Raw genomic sequence first — 19,993 nt, 5'->3', positions numbered from 1 at the left:
CTCTTCCTCTCTTGGCTGTGTTTTCCTCCATGATGGCCTTCATCCTCAGCAGAGCTTTTTCCACGTGGAAGCAAAGATGGCCTGTGGACTCGCGTCATTCTTGTACTGCTTGTAATCCCAGAGACAGGGACATGCCTGTTTTCTGTATTTCCAACAGAATTACCAGGGAATGTTTTTATTGTCCTAGTTCAGATCAATAACAGGCTGCTGGGTGGAGTCCAGTAGCCACCTTGGGCTGTGCTTCCCCAGTGTCAGATTCATGACCATGGGACCTGCTGTTGCTCAAAGAAAGGAGAGCGTTCTAGAAAGGAAGACTTGCGCCAGACAGAAGTGGTAGATGCCCACTGTAGCTGAGCCAGCTGCAAGTTACATCGAAAACAGTATTCTTTGAGATGGTTTCTTGATTAGCCCAATCTTTACTTCTCAGCTTTCGCCTTGACTTCTAACTATAACGTTCAGATAATTCAAACCCTGAGTTGCTGGTATGACTTCATGTGTAGACTCTGAGACTATAGCTTGATTCATGTTACCTTTGGGAACTTACTTGAAATTACTTTAATGCTTGGTATAATAAAATCATTTTCCTAAGGTTATCTTATCTCCTGAGTAGTTTCTAATTCTAGGTAATAACCTCGGTAAGGGGGAAACATGCCAGCACTTCTGTGATACTATCTTACTAGAGTTAATAGAGAAATTTCTGTTGTTTTCATGTTGTAGTCACTTAGTAGTTAGCATAGTGAAAGTGGTGTTTTAGGCAGACTGCTATTCACTTGGGATATTGAAACTTACTTGTTTTTATTTGGGACCCTGCTTCATCATCTGTAAAATCTTTAAAAATGACCCCAAGAGGCAGTTGTGGGGAGACCTGAGGAGTCCTGGCCATAAGCTATGTACTTGGAGACCTGTGCACTGGAGGTACTCCATGTAACTCCCCAAAGTTGAATACTGGGGAGGTGATAACTCTCAACAGGGCATTTCTTCTGGCCTTCTTAGATCACTTGCTAGTCTAACGGCTCAGAGAGCAAGAGACTAGAATCTCTGGCAGCACTTGAGGCTTTTAGAAATAAGCTTCCACTCTGTTTGGGTTTAGTGATCGTATGGCTGAGCTCAAAGTGGTTCTTTGGGAACATTGGGAAATCCATATGGCTTCTCTTGCCAAGTCTTTCTCCACCTAAGAGGCCTGGGGCACAGTATGTTCTCTTTGATGAGTTTGCTGTATCTGTGCAATCCATATAGATTTAATATCTTATTATTGGTCCGCGAAGATGTTTGGGAGGAGATAAAGAGAGACTTTTTAAAAAAGAAGCATGGTATGCATGGCCTCAGTCCGCCAGGAAGGTAGAGGCTTGTTGAGGAGACAACATGTGTCTGTGCTTGTGGAGAAGAACATAAAGTTTTGTCCTTGAGCTCAGGAGATCTGGATTTGAGTCCTTGTTCTGTCACTTCACTGCCTGTCTGTGTGTGTGTGCGTGCACGTGTGCACATCTATGCACAGTTGCATCCAGCTCTTTGCCACCCCGTGGACTGCAGCCTATCAGGCTCCTCTGTCCATGGGATTCTCTAGCCAAGAGTACTGGAGTGGGTTGCCATTTCCTTCTCCAGGTATCTTGCCAACCCAGGGATGGAACCCGCATCTCTTGTGTCTCCTGAATTGGCAAGTGGATTCTTTACCACCAGCACCACCTGGAAAGCCCTTACTGCTTCTACAATCTCACTTAACCTCTTTCCTCCTCAGTAGACTGATAACTTATGTCATGGGTTGTGGAAATTAGATAGTATGAGGGCTTTGAACTCTGTAAAACAAGGTTTACTTATTATTTTTAAGGTCCATACCTTTAAGTAGTGTCTTAATTGAGACACTGGATTTAGATATCTTTATTACTGGTGTATGTTAACTACCATTGTGTCCAGTGGTCTGCTTAACGCTGTAAGGAATATTCAAAAAGTATTACATAACAGTGTTTAAGGAACTTTATATGGATAATGAGGGCAGAGTTTTACAGTTGAGAGGGAAAAAACCATGGCCGTGGAATAGAACACAGCATAATATCAAAGGGCTTCCCTGGGTGGCTCAGACGGTAAAGAATCCGCCTGCAGTGCGGGAGACCTGGGTTTGATCCCTGAATTGGGAAGATCCCCTGGAAGAGGGTATGGCAACCCACTCCAGTATTCTTGCCTGGAGAACCCCCATGGACAGGAGCCTGGGGTCGCAAAGAGTCAGACATAACTGAGTGACTAAGCGCACAGCCCACTTAATATTATTAGATAATAGTGCTTCTGATTGGTGTAAATGCTATCAGTTTAGAAGAATGGGAAGAGAAGGAGCCCTTAGAACGAACTGCTTAGAGGTGGGCTGTTTCAGTTCCATGTAGAGCACTTGGTCAGTAGTTACTCATCCCCAGTTACATGTGAAACTGGGCTCAATCTTGTGGGAGTTGCAGAGGACAGGCAGTCATCCTCATGCTCCAAGCACATTCTGAGTAGTTGGGGAGGTGAGCCCGGTATGTTTTTACAGTGTGAGGCTGTGTACACGGTAAATGCTGATTGAAGGATACCAACAACAGGGTGGGATTTGAGACAGAGACAGGCTCTTCTGACCTGTGGGCAGTTTCAGTAACAGAGACTGAGTGAGGAGAGTAGGAAGATAGATGGGGTGCGAGGAGAGGAGGTCGGTGAGAACACAGATGCAGAGGAGTGAGAGTACAAGAGGTATCCTGGGAACAGGGAAGGATCAGAGTGGGGAGGGAGGAAATAGAAGGATGAAAATTAAGTTGGACTCAGGTTTTGTAGAGTCAGGGTTGTCAGGGAAGGTGGTAAACTGAGAAGATACTGAAAGAGTTGGGTTGGAGGCGGTGAACAGGGAAAGGACAGGGATATGATCTGAGACCAGTTAGTATTTTGGGTGATTGGAGTTGGGAGTGAAGTTTGACTAGAGGCAAGAAGACGAGTTAAGGTTCCTTGTCAATGTGCGACTGATGAAACAGGGGCCTATTCTGGGGTAGTGGTAGAGATGTAGAGACCCAGGCGTGGAGTCTCCTGAGGGAAGAAATTACCAGGACTTGGTGCAGAGTAGGAGAGAAGGGCTGGAAAAATCAAAGGTTCATTTAGGGTTCAGAGTATAAATGACAGACTATTATAGAACCAGAAAGGAAATGGGAAGTTCAGGAGAGGGGAAGGTAGAAATTTGGGTTTGATTTTTAAATAAGAAGGCCACATTCAAATGCTATAAGAAGCCCTATCTGGTTCACCCATTCATTTCAGAGATAAATAGATGTCTCGATTAATTCTCTATATTTCGAATTTGAAGGGAGTGAACAGGCTCTCTCAAAATACCCTGTTGTTTAGTCACTAAGTCGTGTCTGACTCTTTGCAACCCCATGGACTGTAGTCCGCCAGGCTTCTCTGTCCATGGGATTCTCCAGGCAGGAATACTGGAGTGGTTGCCATTTTCTTTTCCAGGGGATCTTTCCGACCCAGGGATCGAACCCGAGTCTCCTGCATTGACAGGCAGGTTCTTTACCACTGAGCCACCTGGGGAGCCCCTAAAAATATCTAGCAGACATTTAGAAACTTGTTCCTACATCTTCCCTCTCCTCTTCTTCTCTGGCCAGTTCTTACCTCACAGGCTACTGTAGAGCGCCCGTTCCTTCCCTGTGCCCATCACACTGGTCTGGCGCTCTGCTCCAGGAGGGCTGTTAGCGTGTGCCGTGTCAGTTAGCTCTCAAAGATAAACTGAGGTGATTTGTAGGTGATTTGTCTTCTCTTGTGTTTGGACTTGCAGCCCCCTCGGCTGTGATTGGTGCAGTGGATCCGAATACCCATCTGTGAATCTGCCTTTGGGGTGGACGAACAAATGCTATACTTCCCTTTACTATATACATTTGCCAGCTGTTAATATACCAAAAAGTTTATTTTGTTTTCAGGGTGTACTTCCTCTAGGGAAAAAAAAAGAGAGTGTTTTCTATTTGTGCCTTTTCCTGCTTCCTCTGAGTATATCTCTGTTGAGTGGTTACTGTGTCCTAAGTGCCGAGGTAGCTCACGAGAAACCCAAAACCTTAGCAGGCGACAGTTTGGCTTGCTATTCGGGCTTCCCCGGTGGCTCAGACTGTAAAGAATCTGCCTGCAATGCAGGAGACCTGGGTTCAGTCGCTGGGTTGGGAAGATCCCCTGGAGAAGGGAAAGGCTACCTACTCCCGTATTCTTGCCTGGAGAATTCCATGGACAGAGGAGCCTGTTGGGCTACAGTCCTTGAGGTCGCAAAGAGTCAGACACAACTGAGCAACTGACACTAACTATGGTTTGCTACATACAGTATGAAATAACCCTTTATTATTATTTTCAATACCAACCTTACTTTTTAGAGTTTCAAGTTTTTCTGTTTTAGTATCTTGCAAGCATATCCATGTTCACCTTGTCAATGACTTCTTTTTTTTTTTTAATTGGAGGGTAATTGCTTGACAGTGCTGTGTTGGTTTTTGCCATACATTTAACATGAATCAGCCACAAGTATACATATATCCCGTCCCTCTTGAACCTGCCTTCCAACCCTGCCCTCCATCCTCCTCTAGGTCATGACAGAGCCAGAGCACCAGGCTGAGCTCCCTGCGTTATACAGCAGCTTCCAGTTAGCTACCTGTTTTACACAGTGTCAACGACTTCTTTAGAATCAGTCCTGTCCTTGAAGTTGAGATGGTGTAGTACACAATCTATTGTTTTTCTATTCATTCAGTAAATAGTTATTGAATGCCTAATATGTGCTGGCCTCCATGCTAAACATGGGAAATTAAATACTTATGTTTTCTACCTTCAAGTAGAAGGGATGAGAGACAAATAAATATTTACAGTTCAGTGTGAAACCCTGGTAGAGAAGTACAAGAAGCTATGCAAGCAAATATTTTTCTAATTTACTGTCTCCAGGTAACTAATGGACATAAACCCTGAAATGGATAGGCAGTGAAGCTAAGGGCAGAGCTTGAAGTCTTAACTGGGTTCTATAAAAACAATTAGTGTTGTATGCTTAGTTGCTCAGTCGTGTGTGACTCTTTGTGACCCTGTGGACTGTAGCCTGCCAGATTCCTCTGTCCATGGGATTCTCCAGGCAAGAATACTGGAGTGGGTTGTCATTTCCTTCTCCAAGTAATCTTCCTGACCCAGGGATCAAACCCATGTCTCTTGTGTCTTCTGCATTGTAGGCAGCTTCTTTACCACTGTACCACCTGGAAAGCTAGGTAAAATCAATTTAGGAGTTAGCTCGCATATGTGTAATTTAGCTTGGCAGATGTCTGATTTTGGAGGAGACCATGTCTATTCTTGGAGAAGGCAATGGCAACCCACTCCAGTGTTCTTGCCTGGAAAATCTCATGGGTGGAGAAGCCTAGTAGGCTATAGTCTGTGGGGTCGCAAAGAGTCGGACACGACTGAGTGACTTCACATCACATGCCTATTCTAATTTCTGAGAATATCATGCTTAAATTTTGCTTGTAAAAGGTACTATTCTATTGCCCTAAAAGGAAGAGTATCTTTAACTTAGACCAGCTGTGTATGTTGACTCTTTACTTGGATTTAAGATCATTATTGCCATACTAATTATTTTGCTTGTTGAGTCAAGTCAAATGATAAAAGTGACCTTAAAAATAGTGCTTTTGTGTTACAGCCACTTTGGTGGTGTTTTCTTACAAAACTAAACATTATTCTTACAATAAAAGGCAATAGTCAGTGTTCCTTGGTATTTACCCAAAGGAGTTGAAACTTATCTCCACACAAAAACCTGGACCTGGATGTTTATGGCAGGTTTATTCATAATTGCCAAAACTTGAAGACAACCAAGATGTCTTTCAGTAGATGAATGGCTAAAGTGTGGTTATACCCAGACAATGGACTAAATAAAAAGAAAAGAAAAGAACTTTCAGGCTGTACATTTGTAGAGGCAGGGTATACTGGGAAATCTCAGTGTCTCCCTTTCAATTTTGTTGTAAGTATAAAACTGATCTTAAAAAATAGTCTTTGAAAAAAAAGTGTTTGTGGTGACAGTAAAAGGTGAGTGATTTCTTTTCATACTTGTCTATGAGTCCTGAGTCCAGGGAGGTTTATCTCATTGCCAGACACACTTGGCACAGGACTTCATCCTGGGTAAAAAGTGACCACTCTCCTAGTGGCCAGCGTGGATCCCAGCGTTCACCTTCAGCTCTGGTTGTTATGGTAAAGATGGCTGTCACAGTAACTGCCCAGCTTTACTTCTAGGAACTGAATCTGGTTAGTTTTCTTTTATAGAGAAGCAGGTTTCTGTTTCTCTAAGAAGCAGGTTTTGTTTTCACACAAGTAAATGAAAAGAACATGAGGCCTCTCCCTTTAGGACTTAGAAGTTTGGTCTCCGTCGATTTGGTGATTACAGTGATTTCCAAACCTGTTTTTACCTTTGGCTGCTTTCCACCAAATCCATTTGAAATTGCATTAGTGGAATCCTCTCTGAACAGGGCTTTCCTGGGGTTCTCTTTCAGATTATGCCGTTATACTTTTCTTGTGCTTTCAAATACTTGGTAGAATTTCTTCTCCTTGGGGCCCACTGGAAACTCAGTGTTAATTAATTGACCTTCTTTCCTCACATCTATGATTTATAAGCGTCGCAAACTGAGTCACTAAAACTCGAAAATGTCGATGGATTTTGCGGTTGGGGCATCGAAGTTCAACTGGCAAATCCCAAATGGCCCCTCTCTAGCTTGAGCCGTGTTCCTTAACCTTTCGTTTGTTGTCTACTGACTGTAGAAGTAAACATGTCCAGATGTTACGGTTTGCATTTGTTAGGCTTTTTAAAAAATTAAAGTTCACATCCCACAAAATCACCCTTTGAAAGTGTGAAATTCACTAGCTTTTAGTACCTTCAGAGTTGTGTAGCCATAACCCATTGTCTAATTCGAGAACATTTTCTTCACTCCAGGAAGAAACCTCTCATTCACAGTCATTCTCCATTCCACACTTCTCCAGCTCTGGCAACTATGAATCTCCTCGCCTGTTCTGGACATTTTGTATAAATAGAATCAAACAACATGTGGCCTTTTGTGTGGCGTATTTCACTTAATGTTTTCAAGGTTCTTCCATGTTGTAGCATATTCCTGCTTCCTTCCTTTTTATAGCTGAATAATACTCTGTCATATGGATTTGCCACATTTTGTTTATCCATTCATCATTTGAGTGTTTGAATTGTTTCCATTTTGGGGCTCTTAAATGCTGCTGTGAACATGTACAAGTTTGTGTATGGATGTATGTTTTCATTTCTCTTGGGTGTGTACCTACAGATAGAATTCTTGGCTTATAGGGTAACTTTGTTTAACTTTCTGAGGAATGTTTTCTACAGCTTTTGCACCACCCCTCAGCAATATATGTAGGTCTAAATTCTCCACATTCTTGCCAACACTTATTATTGTCATCTACCTTTTTTCATTATAGCTATCCCAGTGGGTGTGAAGTAGTTTCTGACTGCAGTTTTGGTTTGCATTTCCCTATTGATTAATGATGCTGAGTACCTTTTCCTATGCTTATTGGTTATTTGTATATCTTTTGTTTGGCCATGCCACACGACTTGTGGAATCTTAGTTCCATGATCAGGAATTGAACCTGGCCATGGCAGTGAAAGCACCAAGACCTAACCGTTGGACCACCAAGGAATTCCCATTATATCTTATTGGGAAAAAAAATCTAGTCAAATTCTTTGCCTATTTTTAATTGGATTATTCATCCTGATATTGATGAGTTATAAGAATTCTTTTTGTATACTAGATACTAGACCCTTATCTGATGCATGATTTGCAGGTATTTTTCTCCCATTCTGTGGGTTCTCTTTTCATTTTCTTGGTAGTGTTTAAAGCACAGAAGTTTTAAGTTTTGATGAAGTGAAAATCGCTCAGTCGTGTCCAACTCTTTGCAACCCCATGGACTGTATAGTTCATGGAATTCTCCAGGCAAGAATACCGGAGTGGGTAGCCTTTCCCTTCTCCAGGGTATCTTCCCAACCCAGGGATCGAACCCAGGTCTCCCGCATTGCAGGCAGATTCTTTACCAGCTGAGCCACAAGGGAAGCCCTTGTTTTGATAAAGTCCAATTTAATTATCTTTTCGTCTGGTTGCTTTTGGTGTCCTATCTAAGAAACTATCACCCAATCCAAGGTCAAGAGTAAACCCATTTTCTTCCAAGAGTTTGATAGTTTCAGCTTTTAATTTCTATCTTCATTCCATTTTGAGTTAATTTCTGTCTATGATATGATCTTTTTTTGGAAATGAGTAGCTAGTTATTCCAGCACCATTTGTTGAGTATCACTTTCTTTTTAACTGTTTTCTCCCCCTTACTTTATTTACCATCAATCTGTATACTTACATTAATAGCACCTGCAAATGTGCAGGGTTTATAAGACTGTGGAGTATACAGTTTAAGAACTTGTCTTCCCTTTGGTTCTTACATCTAGTTGAGACTGATGATGCTGTATATATCTGAAATTGTTAAATGGTGTTTGATTCTGTGCCAGAGGAGTGGTGGAGAAAACAGAATTCATTAGGAATTGAGAAGACTGGGTAAGTCTGTGGGCAGAGATGTTCAAAGAGAAGATAAAGCCATTGAGGTTAGATGAGGGTTAGATACAGAAAGAGAAGAAATGGCCAGAACAGAGCTTACTGAAGCAATTAGGTTCTTTTGGCCCAAAGTATGTATAGGACATATTTTAGACAGATTTAAAATTTTTTCCTGGCTTACCAGGTCTTCCCTTAGCCTAAACTGCATCACTAGAAATTGGAAGCACTTGATACATACTTTGTACAGTTGTGTTTAGAAATAAGGGCAATTTCTGTTTTGGCCATCCCATATTGAATTGGGTACCTTATGGAAACATTCTTCTGTTTACTTATTTTTTTACTTCTCTCAGTGGTTGTCATAAATGCTGGAATGCTTTCCTCTGTAGAGAAGGAAAATGTAATTTTACATCTACCCTTGTGAGTTCTTGGCTGAGACTCCTATAATAAAAAACAGAATAACTAGAGAAAAGCAGTTTGTTAACATGTATACCTCATGTGCATGTGGGAGATGTACTCAGTATTCCAGGGAGTAGTGAGTAACTCAGAGTGGTGGCTTAGAACTCAGGCTTACAGGCAGCTTCAGCTAAAGACAAAAGAAAGGTAGGTGTGGCTAGGCCAGTAATGGGGAGGTTAGCAGGAGAAGCACAGTAAACACGGATAAGGTTTTTTATATCTAAGTCTGAACGTTCATAAAAATTTCTTGTGATTTAGGAGAAGGTAATGGCAACCACCCAGATAATCACAATGGTGTGATCACTCACCTAGAGCCAGACATCCTAGAATGTGAAGTCAAGTGGGCCTTAGAAAGCATCACTACGAACAAAGCTAGTGGAGGTGATGGAATTCCAGTTGAGCTATTTCAAATCCTGAAAGATGATGCTGTGAAAGTGCTGCACTCAATATGCCAGCAGATGTGGAAAACTCAGCAGTGGCCACAGGATTGGAAAAGGTCAGTTTTCATTGTAATCCCTAAGAAAGGCAATCCCAAAGAATGCTCAAACTACTGCACAATTGCACTCATCTCACACGCTAGTAAAGTAATGCTCAAAATTCTCCAAGCCAGTCTTCAGCAATATGTAAACCGAGAACTTCCAGATGTTCAAGCTGGATTTAGAAAAGGCGGAGGAACCAGAGATCAAATTTCCAACATCCACTGGATCATCGAAAAAGCAAGAGAGTTCCAGAACAACATCTATTTCTGCTTTATTGACTATGCCAAAGTCTTCGACTATGTGGATCACAATAAACTGTGGAAAATTCTGAAGGAGATGGGAATACCAGACCACCTGACCTGCCTCTTGAGAAACCTGTATGCAAGTCAGGAAGCAACAGTGAGAACTGGACATGGAACAACAGACTGGTTCCAAATAGGAAAAGGAGTACATCAAGGCTGTATATTGTCACCCTGCTTATTTAACTTCTATGCAGAGTACATCATGAAAAATGCTGGGCTGGAAGAAGCACAAGCTGGAATCAAGATTGCTGGGAGAAATATCAATAACCTCAGATATGCAGATGACACCACCCTTATGGCAGAAAGTGAAGAAGAACTAAAGAGCCTCTTGATGAAAGTGAAAGAGGGGAGTGAAAAAGTTGACTTAAAGCTCAACATTCAGAAAACTAAGATCATGGCATCTGGTCCCATCACCTCATGGGAAATAGATGGGGAAACAGTGGAAACAGTGTCAGACTTAATTTTGGGGGGCTCCAAAATCACTGCAGATGGTGACTGCAGCCATGAAATTAAAAGCACTTGTTCCTTGGAAGGAAAGTTATGCCCAACCTAGATAGCATATTAAAGAGCAGAGACATTACTTTGCCAACAAAGGTCTGTCTGGTCAAGGCTATGGTTTTTCCAGTGTTCATGTATAAATGTGAGAGTTGGACTGTGAAGAAAGCTGAGTGCCGAAAAATTGATGCTTTTGAGCTGTGGTATTGGAGAAGACTCTTGAGAGTCCATTGGACTGCAAGGAGATCCAACCAGTCCATCCTAAAGGAGATCAGTCCTGGGTGTTCATTGGAAGGACTGATGCTGAAGGTGGAACTCTAATACTTTGGCCATTTCATGCTAAGAGTTGACTCATTGGAAAAGACCCTGATTCTGGGAGGGATTGGGGGCAGGAGGAGAAGGGGACGAGAGAGGATGAGATGGCTGGATGGCATCACCGACTTGATGGGCATGAGTTTCAGTAAACTGGGAGTTTGTGATGGACAGGGAGACCTAGCGTGCTGCGATTCATGGGGTTGCAAAGAGTCAGACACGACTGAGCAACTGAACTGAACTGAACTTAATGGCAACCCACTCCAGTATTCTTGCCTGGAGAATCCCAGGCTCCCGTCTATGGGGTTGCACAGAGTTGGACATGACTGAAGTGACTTAGCAGCAGCAGCAGCAGTCATTCTTCTCTTCCTCCTACAGAGATACCCTTAGAAATGGATGTTTATTTTATACATTTAAATTTCCCTTACAAAAGGGTCACTTCTACTCTGTTTTCAGAGCTTCTCCTTTTCTCAGAAATAATCAGCTCAAGATCATCCTTATGCCAAAGGCTATTTTGGGGTGGCATATTCTGCTACCCTTCCCCCGCTTCTTTCAAGTTTTTGCCCAGATGTCACTTCCTCAGTGAGGCTTACCACGTCCACCTGTTTAAGATTACAGTGGCTCAACCCACAAACACTCTCCATTTGTTTTACTCTGGTCCCCTGCCCCTGCCAGGAGCACGTATCCTCTTTTGTCATATTGTGTAATTGACCGACTTCGTATTTATCTTGCTCACCAGAAGTTATGGTTTGCTGGGATTTTTGCCTGGACACAGCTGTACCTGTCACATAATTGAATGCTTAATAAATAGCTGTTAGATGAATGAAGATCCTAAGACTGCTTTTACTTTTGGGCTATTATCTTTCAAATTCTTGGGCCCTATCCCAGACCTCTTGAATCAGAAACTCTGGGGATGTGGATCCATCTACTTTGTCTTAACTAGACCTCCAGGTCACTCTGATGTAAATTATAGTTTTAAGAACCACTCAGTAAGGTTTCAGGAGCTAGGTCTGTTGCTTACAGGTGTGGATATGTAGGTCTATACTTGAGGTAACTTGACAAGTATAACTGAATACAAATTCAGAGAGACAAAGAGAATACAAATAAAGAGAACAATTTCTTTTTGGACTTCTCTTTCTCTTCCTCCTGCTGCCTTTTCCTGAGGAGGTAGCACAAGGAAAGAGGCTATCAGCTGTCGTAACTTTCTGTTGATTTATCAAGCAAAAAGTGTCCCCAAGACTACTTTGTTGTTGTTTGGTCCCTAAGTCATGTCCGACTCTTTGTGACCCCCATGGACTCCTGCACACCTCACTTCTTTGTCCTTCACCATCTCCCAGAGCTTGCTCAAACTCATGTCCATTGAGTCAGTGATGCCATCCAACCATCTCATCCTCTGTTGCCCTCTTCTCCTGGCCTCAGTCTTTCTCAGTACCAGGGTCTTTTCCAGTGAGTTGGCTCTTTGCATCAGGTGGCCGAAGTATTGGAGCTTCAGCTTCAGCATCAGTCCTTCCAGTGAATATTCAGGGTTGATCTTCTTTAGGATTGACTGGTTTGATCTCCTTGCAGTCCAAGACTACTGTAGATTCCAGTAATACAGGAGGAGGCACTGGACTCAGCAGGTAGTCACACTCATACTCATGGCTAACATTTGTTACAGCAAAAAGGTACGAGACAAGCAGCCAGGGAAAAAAGCACACAGGGCATTGTCTAGAGGAAACCAAGAGAAAGCTGCAGAGAGTCCCCTCCCAGTGGAGTCAAACAGGGCATACTTAATTCCTCTAGCATCAAACACTAACAAGTATGAAGTGTTATGGTATTCCCCTGGTGACTCAGTGGTAAAGAATCCACCTGCCGATACAGAAGACACAGGTTCGAGCCTAGGGTCAGGGAAGATCCCCTGGAGAAGGAAGTGGCAACCCACTCCAGTATTCATGCCTGGGAAATCCCGTGGACAGAGGAGCCCAGCCAGATATAGCCCATGGGGTCGCAAAGAGTTGGATACAGTGGCTAAACAACAACAACGTGAAGTGTTTATTTCCGAGGGAGGCTCATTTGGAGACATAGTCTTCTGATGTTTACTGGGTACTGTCATGTAGGCACCCTCTTGTCTAGCAGATAGCAAAATTCCAGACTCCCAGAAGAAAAGCAGTTCAGCACAAACCACATTTTACAAACAGTTTAGGCACAGCAAGCCATTCTTAACCAGTTAGAGTGGTAGGAACCCTCCTGAAATCCAAACTCCCAGATGCCCACCAGAGACCAACCTTGCAAGCCAGTCTGAGGCTGCTAATTCTTAGAAAGACCTGCTTGCAGGGTGGGCCCTTGGCCGGCATCTGGGAACTCGAAGTTCCAGAGAGTTCCTCCCACCCTGACTGGTAGGGATGGCTCACTGAGGCTTACAGGTGGGCGTATATAAACTCTTTCTGCTATGTTCACTGTTTCTTTATGTTATCCAAAAAAAGTTTGTTTTTTCTTCTTTATGTAGAACATAAAGCAATTAGACTTCTCTCTTCTTGGGAAATTTAGTAATAAAATGTTGTGAGAATGACTTGGACAGTTTAAGTGGATTGAGTAAGTGAGTTTATTCACTTAGACATATTTTCTTAAAAATGCCTTGGCAGTATTATTCAATTTAGTAATTACGTAAGTGATTTATGTCATAGTAATATTTTAAAATATATTCCAAATGATACAAAAATTAAAATAGCTTTCTTACTGTTCATTTGAAAAATAGCACCTATGGATGTTACCGTCTGTTTCAAAGTGGACAGTTGATTTTTCTTCACGTCTACCTTTTCGTCTTCCAGAGGGCCAATGTGATAGCTTGCCATCTTTGGGTTTGCTTTTGTGAATAGCCAGTCTTCTTTCTTTCTTTTTTTATAGGTCAAGATGCTGAATTATCAGGGACACTTTCACTTGTCTTGACACAGTGCTGTAAGAGAATAAAGGATACTGTTCAGAAGTTGGCCTCTGACCACAAAGACATCCACAGCAGCGTTTCTCGGGTTGGAAAAGCCATTGATAAGGTATGGTGTTGTCGGGAGTGTTTGGTATGTTCTAGCATCATCCACCGTTTCCCATGACTGCTTTCATCACATTAGCTTTCTCATTGTTTATACTGTTTCTTTCATCCTTGCTTTTAGTAATATGGTGTTACTATGCTCCTCTTAAAGTTCCGTGTTGCTGTTATTCCAAAAAACAAGAATAAAAACAAACCAAAACCCATCTCTCTTTATAGCCTTTTTTTTTAAAAACCCATTTTCTTGTGTGATGACCACTCCTAGTGTCAAGGTGAGTCAGTTTCCAAATTTTTAACTTACTCTGAGGGAGTTTGTTTATAGAAGTAACTTTTCCTACTTCCTGAGTAATTCCCAGGGTGTGACTTGGCCTCTGTTATGGGATGATTGGAGTAACAAAGCTTGCGTCTGTCTGCCCTGCGTCATCCTACTCTCCTTGTCTTCCTGTGTGCTTGCTGGTCACTTTGCTCCAGTGTTGTTTGCCCTGTGAGTGGGTTGGTTGCTAGCCAGCAGAGCCGGCCACTTGACTTGAGTGATTTTCTTATGACATCTCTTAAATCTTTGACTTGGAGGTTTGCTTATAAGCAGTTACCATTTTTAGCACTGGGGCAGTTTTGCCCTTGGAGTTCTTAGTCTTAGTAGAGCCCAAGAGAAGTGGCTTAAGGTTACTGTGTGATACCTAGGAATGTTTCAGCTATTGTGGAGTGTGTGACTGGTTGTGGACATTTTTGTTCACATGTTGTAAACTTCTGGGAGAGTAGGAAGAAATTTTGAGGAGAGCTTTTTGTAACAAAACATGTCTTATGAGCTGCTCCATCTGTATGCATGAGGACAGTAGCTGTAACATGGAAACTCGTGGAATCCTGAGAATGGCTGTTAACTCGTGCACAAACCTAACTGTTAGAAATAATCTGACAAAGTGGTAGTGTTGGCTGGCTAGACTCAAGGCAGCCCGAGTGAGAACTGTAACATGGATGCTTTTAAGGAAGTATTGCTAACCTGTAGGTACGGTATGACAGGACTGAATGGCTGGGGCTCTGCAGATGGTGTGGGTAGCTGGGCCTTCAGAGGTGTTAGTGACCTTTGGGAGAGCTCTCACTGCGCCCAGTGTGCTGAGGGCTTTGACTCAGCGAAAGAGGCCAGAGAAGTGGTGTTGGCCGCAGCGGCCCCATTTTTGGATCTGTGATGGCGGTTGCCAGCAGGGGCTGGAAGGCAGTGAGTGTCCTCTGAAATAGCTCCAAGGTCGAGGGGGCTGTCTGTTAACTCTGAGGATGTAAGCAGAGCTCTGGAAGTGGCTTCGGCTGCAGACGTTTTGGAGACTGTGGCGTCGGATGTCTTCAGTTGGTGCCTGATGTGATTATTGCTGTGTACTGACTCAAGGGCCTTCTGGAAGAGTGGGGTTGGGAGTGCTTTAGAGATGATCTTAAATCACTGTGAGTGAGGAACCCTCTGTGTCTAGGGTGAAGTAACTACTGGTGGTATTTAGGAAGCTTCAGATATTGGTGGCTGCCAGTGACCAAGGCATTCTAGTGATGGTTCAGATCCCAAGAGGTTCCTGGCAGTGAGCACTGGGCTACCCGCAGTTATGACAGTGTGGGGACAGGCAGGATGAGAAGATGCCAGAATAGTGAGAGTAGCTGAAGCCTCCAAAGCAGCCAGTCAGAGAAAAGACCCCAGATTCCGGAATAGGTGGGGATGGCCTTGCAGTCATGCCTCGTGTGTGGTCTCCAAGATCTGGGATATGGGGCTTTGCATACTGCCGCTGGTTGGGGCCATGTGTCCTCATTTCCTAGCTTATGTCTTGTCTGATCAGTGTTAGTCCCTCTGTCTTGTCCGACTCTTTACAACCCCATGGACTGTAGCCCGCCAGGCTCCTCTCTCCATGGAATTCTCCAGGCAAGAATACTGGAGTGGGTTGCCATTCCCTTCTCCAGGGGATCTTCCTGACCCAGGGATTGAACCTGGGTCTCCTGCATTGCAGGTGGATTCTTTACTGTCTGAGCCCTCAGGGAAGCCAGTTATCATCAGAGCTCTCTTTTACTCTTGTCCCCCAGCCACTGGAGACTTGCTAAACATGTCTTCTTCCCGATGTGGCAAGTCTTTATACGTAATCGTAAGGGTTGTCATGTTTTGGCTCATTTTTGAGACAAAGCATTTAAATGTATTTGGTGCTGGAAATGGAAGTATCTATTTGAAAGTGGACGACAAGGGATCCACATAGTGAATAACAACCTACATTCTGACCTTTTTAGTGGGGAGGTAGTTGAGGTGAATATTGCTGATTAAATATTTTAATGTATTAATTTCTCTTTCGAGTATATTTTTCATGTACTTGGAAGTTATAAAGGCTTTTACAGGTAATTTTGGAGGGGGCATAGTTTTTTATATGTTCCTGTGAAAGTAGTTTAGGTTCTAGGTGACCTGGCTTCTAGATTCTTCTGATATATCATGAAATGACATCATTAAGTTGATCCTGGGGTCATTTGTTGAATTATAGTCCTGAGGCACAGCCGAAAGCTTGGATGTCTTAGTGGAGTTCTATAACATTTTTCAGTGTATTCTCTTCCTTTTTGTGGGAAGGCATCTAAGGGGCGGCATCTACTTAGCCTTAGCTGTAAAGGAAACTGTTACCCCACTGGAACTACCTAGACCTTGTACATGAGCTTCTCGCGCACCTGAGGAATTCTGTGTTGACTGATGTTGTCCATGATTCCATTGGTTTGTAAAGTCTTCCTGCCCTTCTAGCTTGCACCTCGTAAATTTGTGCAAGCTTCCGGGGCCACCTGTCACAAAGGCTGGGTGGACTCGTGCGTTGGCGAACAAACAGGATGAAGCTGAAGCCACTGTGGCTTAAGCCTTTAAGTATCACAGTAAACAACCTGAGTAATAAACTGGAATGTCGTCCGGCAGCCTGTGAGCACCATGTTGTGGGCACATGTTCCCACCCTGCCGAGAGGAAGACAATAAGGAAGCTGGTGACTCGTATATGAGCAAGCTGGTTGTTGAGTGAGGAACTTGAGTAAATTTTTGACATGCTTAAAAATTTTATTTTTTCCTTTAATGTTTCAATGCTTCCTTTAAACTTTTTTAGTCATCACTTCCCTGAAAACGTATGCAGAAAAGTTTATGATGTTAGGCAAGACACTTTCTGGCTTTTAATTATTGCCAACATAAAAAATTATTTAAGATTTCTGCTTTAATGTGTTAACAGTTTTCAGATGTCTGTAGTATAATCACAATTTAAAATAAATATCAACCACTGGGTTCTGTAGCCAAAAAAATGTTTTGTTTTTTTTCTTTTAGTAAAACCAAATGTGTTTTTTATTTCCTTCTCTATTTTTAAGAAAATCTAGAATTGTTTCCTATTTAGGATATTTTATTTAGTGTTTTACTTAGTCTTTTGACTTTTTTTAAGCTTAATTCCTAAGTAAGAAAAGTCAGTAAAAATAATTACTGCTTTAGACTTTTGTGTGTGGGTGGATGAAATAATGCTAAGATTTAAGTAACATTTGCTGTGGGACAATTGAAAGCGAAAAACATTGTACATGTTCTTTAGAAAACTGGTGTGGTTCATTCGTGTAAGGGTGCTTTTTGTACATGTCAAAGAACTGGAAAGATTCTGAGGCAACATTAAGTTTGCTTAGGACAGACTTTCCTTACTAATAAGAAGTAAAGATAATCACTGAGTTCTTGATTAAGGTTGTGGAGTTTATATTTTATTTTATTTATTCATTCATTTATTTTTGGCTGCTCTGGGTCTTCGTTGCTGCGAGTGGCTTTCTCTAGTTGCAGCAAGTGGGGGCTACTCTTCATTGTGGTGTGAGGACTCCTCATTGTGGTGGTTTCTCTGGTTTCAGAGCACGGACTCTTGGCACTCGGGCTTCGGTAGTTGCAGCATGCAGGCTCAGTAGTTGTGGCATGTGGGCTTAGTTGCTCTGAGGCATGTGGAATCTTCCCAGACCAGGGATTGAACCTGTGTCCCCTGCATTGGCAGGCAGATTCCTATCCACTGTGCCACCAGGGAAGTTCCATTTTGTTGTTTTTAATTTTTAAAAAATTGTTTATTTTTTTGGCCACCTCACAAGGCATATGGGATCTTAGTTCCCTGACCAGGGATTGAACCTTCGCTGCCCCCCCCCCCCCCCCCCGCCCCCCCCCCGCTTTGGAAGGCAGCATCTTAACCACTGGATCACTGGGGAAATCCCTGGAGTTGATATTTTTACATTTGACTTGTGAGAGTGGGTAAGATTTAGCACAGCAGAGCAGTGAGGTGTGGTCTTCTGTGGGGCCAGGAAAGGAACTGAACAGCTGAGAAAATGCTCAACTCCTGTTAAAGACTCTGAGGGACTGACTTAATGGGAGTGGCTGCCCCTGTCAGGCAAGGTCAGGCTGGGGAAAAGGCAGTGATGGAAGGCCTAAAGATTTGATCCAAGGAGATTAGGGGTAAAAGGGAGGGAATGATAAAAAAACATTTGAGGATTTACATACCCTCCTTAAATAGGATGAAATTAGACTAAGGAGAAGACAAAAAATATAGCTGTCAGTACGGCGTATTGATCATGTTCCACACACTGAGCTGAGAGCATTACATACATTTAGAGGGCTTCCCAGGTGACGCTAGTATTAAAAGAATCCATCTGCCAATGCAGAAGACATAAGAAACTCCAGTTTGATCCCTGGATCGGGAAGATCCCCTGGAGGAAGGCATGGCAGCCCACTCCAGTATTCTTGTCTGGAAAATCCCATGGACAGAGGAGCCTGATGGGCTATATGCCACAGGGTCACAAGGAGTCGGACACGACTGAAGCGACTTAGCACGCACACACACGCATAGCCCATGATGTGTGTTAGTTGCTCAGTTGTGTCCGACTCTTTGCAACTGCATGGACTGTAGTCTGCCAGGCTCCTCTCTCCATGGAATTCTCCAGACAGGAATACTGGACTGGGTTGCCATTTCCTTCTCCAGTAGCCCATGACACAAGCACATTATTCCCTTTTCACATGTGAGGAAATTAAGATTCAGAATATTAAGTAACATACCCCAAGGTATGCAAGTGGTAGATCAAGGTTCAGGAAAAGGTTTCACTCAAGAGTTTGTTCTTAAACACTGTACTGTACCAGGCCATTGCAGGGCTGGTCATGTTTTAAGGCGGCAAATAATGGTTAAAAGAAACCCCTTTTTGTAAACCACTTTTCCTAAACTGATCTTCTGCCACTAGATGGAGCATATGCGTTGATGAGGCAAAATGATGACTGTGTTAAAAAAAATGGCGTAAGGCTATAAAAAATGAAATAGAGAACATTGTAAAATAGTTCTGAGTGAACCTTTTATATAGGTCTTACTGGGGTGTAAGAGGAGAAAAAAGTAATGGCAGGAGAAAATTTTTTGCGTTTAGCCTTAAACAACAGTTAGAATGGGCGAGGTCAAGTACTATTAATATGTAATGGATAAATCCTTATGTAGTAGAGATAAGTTACCCTTCATCAAGGAGGGAAATGAAAAAGTCTAGAAAGCTTACTCTGAGCAAGGCGATAAAGAACTGAGTTTGAAATATAGGCAGATAGTTTGACACATGTATTGGGTAGGATTTTCATAATTACTGAAAAGAAATGGCTAACAAAGCTGTAAAAAGATCCCAGTGATTAGAAGCTAGGAATGAATTCCCTAAAAATAAAACAGGCTAACCACACCCCCTAAAAAAGTTACTAGTAATACATTTAGTAAAAATCTCATATTTTCTCCCATTCTGAGGGTTGTCCCTTTGTTTTTGGTTTCCTTTGCTCTACAAAAGCTTTTGAGCTTAATTAGGTCCCATTTGTTTTCATTTTCATTACTTTAGGCAGTAAATTGAAAACGATTTTTCTGTGATTTATGTCAAGAGTGTTTTGCCTGTGTTCTCCTCTTAAGTTCTATAGTATCTGGCCTTGGTGCATTCAGGTCTTTAATCCATTTTGAGTTTATTTTTGTGTATGATGTTAGGGTGTTCTAATCTCATTCTTTTACTTGTCACTGTCCAGTGTTTGCTTAGTATCTCTTTTTTGTTTTGTGTGAAGTAGTAGATAACTTTTCCCAAGCTGCTTGGAGCCAGAGTCCAGGTCGTCTTCTCAGTTAAATGTTCTCTGCAATACCCCTTTCACTTCTAAACCAGATTAGCTAGGTGCTTGGAAGGGAAATTGATTCCTGGTAGGTGCAACAAGAGCACATTGTTAGGGTCACATACCAGTTTTTCTACCAAAGTCAATGGAGAAGTTTTTTAAAAATTAGCAGTATTAAAGAATTGGCCACCACTTCCCTGGTGGCCTAGTGGGTAAGACTCCTTGCTCCCAATGCAGGGGGCCTGGGTTCCATCCCTGGTCAGGGAACTGGATCCCACATG

The 19,993-nt window shown here is 42.6% G+C and overlaps 1 protein-coding gene across 2 annotated transcripts in view; it reads left to right on the top strand.

The window, feature by feature from the left end:
• Window positions 1–19,993, top strand: part of RMND5A (required for meiotic nuclear division 5 homolog A) — a 61,991-nt gene that overhangs the window by 6,574 nt on the left and 35,424 nt on the right. Inside the window, exon 2 of one of the 2 annotated variants that reach the window (XM_020889472.2) lies at window positions 13,483–13,625. The exons of the other annotated variant lie outside the window; for it this stretch is intronic. Within the exon in view, the coding sequence (XP_020745131.1) occupies window positions 13,483–13,625 (143 nt within the window). The remainder of the gene's footprint in view (window positions 1–13,482; window positions 13,626–19,993) is intronic. 2 annotated transcript variants of the gene reach the window in all.

Source organism: Odocoileus virginianus, chromosome 2 (assembly GCF_023699985.2).
Source record: "Odocoileus virginianus isolate 20LAN1187 ecotype Illinois chromosome 2, Ovbor_1.2, whole genome shotgun sequence".
In the NCBI taxonomy this organism is placed as follows: domain Eukaryota; kingdom Metazoa; phylum Chordata; class Mammalia; order Artiodactyla; family Cervidae; genus Odocoileus; species Odocoileus virginianus.
The sequence above is the reverse complement of the archived record's forward strand: the minus strand, read 5'-3'. Positions and strand labels throughout refer to the sequence as shown.